General features: G+C 37.5%; 1 protein-coding gene across 1 annotated transcript; it reads right to left on the reverse strand.

Moving 5' to 3' along the window:
• Nucleotides 1–231: 231 nt before the first annotated feature.
• exosc5 (exosome component 5) lies at nt 232–6,862 on the reverse strand. The gene is made up of 6 exons (XM_021581658.3): nt 6,735–6,862; nt 6,405–6,518; nt 5,623–5,744; nt 5,014–5,154; nt 2,948–3,037; nt 232–420 (listed from the first exon to the last, which is right to left on the reverse strand). The coding sequence occupies exons 1-6, from the start codon at nt 6,829–6,831 to the stop codon at nt 325–327; spliced, it is 660 nt and encodes a 219-aa protein (XP_021437333.1). The 5' UTR covers nt 6,832–6,862; the 3' UTR covers nt 232–324.
• Nucleotides 6,863–6,885: the final 23 nt, after the last annotated feature.

The raw sequence follows: 6,885 nt of genomic DNA on the forward strand, positions 1-6,885 counted from the left end.
ACGAGCGTGAGCTGATCAGGTGTACCTGTACTGTTGTCGTTCACAACCCTTTGTGTTATGATGAAATGTACATAGAAAAAGACGACCAACGTAATAAAAGACACTTGACTAAACATGTAGCTTAACTTTCCATGTTTGACAATATCATTCATATTTTGGTTCATTTTGTGGTGTTTGTTTCATTAAGGAAATATGAATTCTTTAAAAACGCAAGGAAAAAAATAATAATAATTCAACCAATTCCAAATATTTTTTATTTAAAAAACAACAACAAAGCTGAAAAAAAAAAAAAAAAAAGTAAGATATAAGCAGAATCCTGGATAATCAGAGTGTCTTGGAATATCTTCGTCTGACAGAATCTCTGTAGAACTGGAAAATCTTGTCCGATGCTTTCTGACTGACAGCTATACACTGTTGCAGCTGTAGGGAGAAAGACAGGGGGTACAGGGGAATATTCATTGGCTATTGATATTTGTCGTGCACTGTTGAGGGAGCTCGCAAAGTAAGCAAGTAAGCATTCCACTGCACTGTTTATACCTGCTGAAAAACTGTGTAGCCCACATAAAAAAATAAAAATACTAGTTTACTAAAGGATATTATAGTATTCTGTAGTAAACTGCAGAATACAATACTGCACACGGTAGTATCCCTCGATCGTGTAGTGCTTACTATCCAATGTTGTAGTATACTGTAGAATACTATACACTAGTATCGCTCGATGATGTATTTCTTACTATAGAATGTGTAGTATACTATACTCTATACTCCACGCCGTAGTATTCTTTGATAACGTAGTTCTTACTTTAGAATGTTCTAGTGTATAGTGAATAATTATAATACACTCTGTAGTATCCCTCCATCATGTGTAGTATGCTGTAGAATATTAAATACAGTATTATACCCCCCCCCCTTAAAAAAAACAGTATTGTCCGCAAAAACACTACAGTAATTAGTATATACTAGTTTTTACTACAGTATTTAGTTAGCATATACTCCACCCATTTCCATATCCCTGTGTGTGCGCCAACCATGAGTGAGAAACTTACATTGCCAAATATAGACTATATATTGTGTTCCCTACAGGTTATAGAAAAGAGCAGAATCTCTGAACTTTCCGTTCAGGGTCCAGTCCTACCTACTGGTTATGGAAAATCTGCTCTTAGTATTTGCCCAGTAGGCTTCCTCAAGGAGAAAGCCCCCACTTCTATGTCAAAGATGATAAAACACAATAGTAAATACTACAGTAATGATATACTATAGTATATACTACCGTATGTATACTATAGTAAACTTTACTACAGTAATTACATACTATAATATATACTACCGTATGTATACTATAGTAAACTTTACTACAGTAATTATATACTATAGTATATACTACCGTATGTATACTATAGTAAACTTTACTACAGTAATTATATACTATAGTATATACTACCGTATGTATACTATAGTAAACTTTACTACAGTAATTACATACTATAGTATATATTACCGTATGTATACTATAGTAAACTTTACTACAGTAATTATATACTATAGTATATACTACCTACCGTATGTATACTATAGTAAACTTTACTACAGTAATTACATACTATAGTATATACTACCGTATGTATACTATAGTAAACTTTACTACAGTAATTACATACTATAGTATATATTACCGTATGTATACTATAGTAAACTTTACTACAGTAATTATATACTATAGTATATACTACCTACCGTATGTATACTATAGTAAACTTTACTACAGTAATTACATACTATAGTATATACTACCGTATGTATACTATAGTAAACTTTACTACAGTAATTACATACTATAGTATATATTACCGTATGTATACTATAGTAAACTTTACTACAGTAATTATATACTATAGTATATACTACCTACCGTATGTATACTATAGTAAACTTTACTACAGTAATTACATACTATAGTATATATTACCGTATGTATACTATAGTAAACTTTACTACAGAAATTATATACTATAGTATATATTACCGTATGTATACTATAGTAAACTTTACTACAGTAATTACATACTATAGTATATATTACCTACCGTATGTATACTATAGTAAACTTTACTACAGTAATTACATACTATAGTATATATTACCGTATGTATACTATAGTAAACTTTACTACAGTAATTACATACTATAGTATATATTACCTACCGTATGTATACTATAGTAAACTTTACTACAGTAATTACATACTATAGTATATACTACCGTATGTATACTATAGTAAACTTTACTACAGTAATTACATACTATAGTATATACTACCGTATGTATACTATAGTAAACTTTACTACAGTAATTATATACTATAGTATATACTACCGTATGTATACTACAGTAAACTTTACTACAGTAATTACATACTATAGTATATACTACCGTATGTATACTATGGTAAACTTTACTACAGTAATTACATACTATAGTATATATTACCGTATGTATACTATAGTAAACTTTACTACAGTAATTACATACTATAATATATACTACCGTATGTATACTATAGTAAACTTTACTACAGTAATTACATACTATAGTAGAATGAATGTATTATTAATTAAGCGGGAGCTTATAGAATATAGTTGTTCTATTTCACACATGTATAAGTATTACAACACGTGTGTGAATTGGAAATGCATTTTATTTAACATTTTTTAATATCCCCCTTCTCCCTGAGACACCCTCAGAGAGTGGGGTCACAGCCAGGGTCAACCATTATCGACTGGCTCCTAACGGCTTCCTGCCGGCTTCCTGACGGCTTCCTGCCGTTATCAGTTTGTTTAGAGCCGTTAACGACACTGCTGGTGCTTCGGCGATCAATAATACAATTATACCATTCTTCCAAACACCACTGAAAAGAAATGTGTGATTTAAGAGGTGGATATTTACTGACCTCGTGAACTGTAAAAGACCCTCTGGTGGATGACATCATCACTCTGCGCTCGGTACTGTCAATAGCGAAGGTCATCAAAGCTCGACTTTCCTGAGAGAGGAAACACAAACGAGTAGATCCAGGCTCAATTAGGGAGTACGACTTACCCAATGTGCTGCGGTTCCTAGTGACACATAGAAAAGCTATTTACTATAATGTGGAATAAAAGGAAATGAATGTAATGTCAAAAAGCAAAAAACGAATTTACATTTTAAAAACGGAGTCATCCTGTGGTAATGATGGTAGTAGTAATGATGGTAGTAGTAATGATGGTAGTAATAATGAGGATGGCAGTAATGATGGTAGTAATAATGAGGAATGGTAGTAATGATGGTAGTAGTAATGATGGTAGTAGTAATGAGGATGGTAGTAGTAATGATGGTAGTAATAATGAGGATGGTAGTAATGATGGTAGTAGTAATGATGGTAGTAATGAGGATGGTAGTAATAATGACGATGGCAGTAATGATGGTGGTAGTAGTAATGATGGTAGTAGTAGTAATGATGATGGTAGTAATGATAGTAGTAGTGATGGTAGTAATGGTGGTAGTAGTAATGGTGGTAGTAGTAATGGTGATGGTAGTAATGATGGTAGTAGTAATGGTGGTAGTAGTGATGGTAGTAATGGTGGTAGTAGTATTGGTGTAGTAGTAATGATGATGGTAGTAATGATGGTAGTAGTGATGGTGATGGTAGTAATGATGGTAGTAGTAATGGTGGTAGTAGTGATGGTAGTAATGGTGGTAGTAGTATTGGTGTAGTAGTAATGATGATGGTAGTAATGATGGTAGTAGTGATGGTAGTAATGGTGGTAGTAGTATTGGTGTGGTAGTAATGATGATGGTAGGAATGATGGTAGTAGTAATGGTGGTAGTAGTGATGGTAGTAATGGTGGTAGTAGTATTGGTGTAGTAGTAATGATGATGGTAGTAATGATGGTAGTAGTATTGGTGTAGTAGTAATGATGATGGTAGTAGTATTGGTGTAGTAGTAATGATGGTAGTAGTAATGGTGGTAGTAGTATTGGTGTAGTAGTAATGATGATGGTAGTAATGATGGTAGTAGTATTGGTGTAGTAGTAATGATGATGGTAGTAATGATGGTAGTAGTAATGGTGGTAGTAGTAGTAATGATGGTAGTAGTAATGGTGGTAGTAGTAATGGTGGTAGTAATGATGGTAGTAGTAATGATGGTAGTAGTAATGATGGTAGTAGTATTGGTGTAGTAGTAATGATGATGGTAGTAATGATGGTAGTAGTAATGGTGGTAGTAGTAGTAATGATGGTAGTAGTAATGGTGGTAGTAGTAATGGTGGTAGTAATGATGGTAGTAGTAATGATGGTAGTAGTAATGATGGTGGTAGTAATGGTAGTAGTACTGATGGTAGTAGTAATGATGGTATTAGTAATGGTGTAGTAGTATTGGTGTAGTAGTAATGATGATGGTAGTAATGATGGTAGTAGTGATGGTGATGGTAGTAATGATGGTAGTAGTAATGGTGGTAGTAGTGATGGTAGTAATGGTGGTAGTAGTATTGGTGTAGTAGTAATGATGATGGTAGTAATGATGGTAGTAGTGATGGTAGTAATGGTGGTAGTAGTATTGGTGTAGTAGTAATGATGATGGTAATAATGATGGTAGTAGTAATGGTGGTAGTAGTGATGGTAGTAATGGTGGTAGTAGTATTGGGGTAGTAGTAATGATGATGGTAGTAATGATGGTAGTAATGGTGGTAGTAGTATTGGGGTAGTAGTAATGATGATGGTAGTAATGATGGTAGTAGTATTGGTGTAGTAGTAATGATGATGGTAGTAGTATTGGTGTAGTAGCAATGATGGTAGTAGTAATGGTGGTGGTAGTAATGATGGTAGAGGTAATGATGGTAGTAGTAATGATGGTAGTAGTAATGATGGTAGTAGTACTGATGGTAGTAGTAATGGTGGTAGTAGTAATGATGATGGTAGTAATGGTGGTGGTAGTAGTAATGGTGGTAGTAGTAATGGTGGTAGTAATGAACAATCATCTACCTTCTCCTGTGCTGCGTTGGGGTCGGTTATGACCTGGCCATCTGTATCGATGGCACAGGTGACCCCAGCGAACAGGCAGCTCATAGGCAGGCCCGCGTCCATCAGGGCCATACAGGCTGAGTTCAGAAAACAGGACAACAGCTGTGGGAGGGGGGGAGGATAAGGAACAACACTACTGACACACATAATTATAATAATAACACGGCATCTACTGTCCCGTCCTCTGCACCTTCTCCACAGACCTGAAGTCTACGGTCTCTGAATGAATTCTGTTCGCAGCCAAACTCCCTCAAAGTAGGACACCAAGATCCACACACATCCATCGTGCAAAGAGAAAACTAGAAGACTGTCGCGGGAACTTTTGACGTAGCTTATTTGTGTTTTAATTTTGGGTCTCTGAATGAGCGTGACTTCAGGGAGTGTAAGGTGCCCCAGGATGTTGTGTGTGTGTTGAGGGGGACTGAGGAGGGGCACGGAAGCCCACTTCACAGGCGGAATAAACACCTGACTGCAGTCTTAGTGCAACAAAAGGCAATGGGACTGGTAGGCTAACACACACACACACACACACACACACACACACACACACGTTATTTCACTAAAGGATACTGAACCGTCATCATGGACCACTTGTAGGACGAGAGTGAGGGAGGAGCGTGGATGAAGGGTGGAGAGAAGAGACGCCTCGCATGTTTCCCTCACACACTGTTCTCTGGCTCGCTCTCTGACACCTGAGGAAGAATGAAAATGAAGTTAGACACTGCCATCTTGTGGTGTTCTGTGGAAGTGTATGGTGCATGTCCTTTTAGGTGTAATGTAATAAGGCACTTCGTCTCGGGCCTAACAGCACCCGTTCCATTTTACCCTCCAAACACCAGCTTCTCTCTTAAATATATGATTCCTCACTCAAAAGGGAGTGGGATGCTAGTAGTAAGGGGAGGGTTTATTTTATTGCGTGCATCGGTCAGTAAAGGAAAAGGAAGGAAGAGGTGGGGAGTATGAGATGTAGGAAGAGGAAGTTGTATGGAGTACACTACAGTTTGGCTACAGGTTTGAATGCCACGTCATGACACAGGTCTGTGTGATGAGTGTTTTAGTGGAGGAAACGGTAGACCACGTGTTGATATTTTGTGAACTGTATGACATAGACGAGGAGAGATTGTGTGAAAGGGTTAGAGAGGCTGGACGGTGTTGGGGTGTAGTGGGGGGAGGAAAGGGAAGTGGTGTCTAGGGATCTATTTCACTTTCTTAGAGGAACGGGACTAATGAAGATCATTTAATGTAGGTAGGCTGTGACTGGCCTCACACTCCTGTACAGTAGGTGGCGGTGTATGCCCCTTAAACGTTGCGATCTGCCAACCTAATCCCAAATAAGAAAATTCCTTACTCACCTGGTAGTCCCACTTTGGGCTGCATCACCACCTCCAGGGTAGCTCTGTCATAGATCTCCTTACTGACCTTCACCTCCGCCGGGCCATACACTCCAGCTAATACACTGGTGTCTCCTGCAGAAAGACAGACCCAATGACACACACAATAACATAATCCATATCTGAGACAAAGCGATGTAACGCAGCACAGCTCGGATGAGTATAGTTGGGTCACATCTGTCTTGTTGGTCAATGAGGGGGTGAGGGGGGGGGCAGCGTGAGAGCAGCTACGGTAATAGTTTGATACATTTCCTTTCAACGGTATCTTGTTCTGATATACTGCTAACATACCTTGGACGAAGGACGACGATCCATCAGGTCGTGATAGTAAATTCTGTTCGCAGCCAAACTCCCTCAAAGTAGGACTCGAAGATGCACACACATCCATCGTGCTTGTAAAAAGAAAACTAGAAGAATGTCGCGGGGATTTGACGTAGCTTAT

This window comes from Oncorhynchus mykiss, chromosome 24, assembly GCF_057628025.1.
Source record: "Oncorhynchus mykiss isolate SJ-2025 chromosome 24, ASM5762802v1, whole genome shotgun sequence".
In the NCBI taxonomy this organism is placed as follows: domain Eukaryota; kingdom Metazoa; phylum Chordata; class Actinopteri; order Salmoniformes; family Salmonidae; genus Oncorhynchus; species Oncorhynchus mykiss.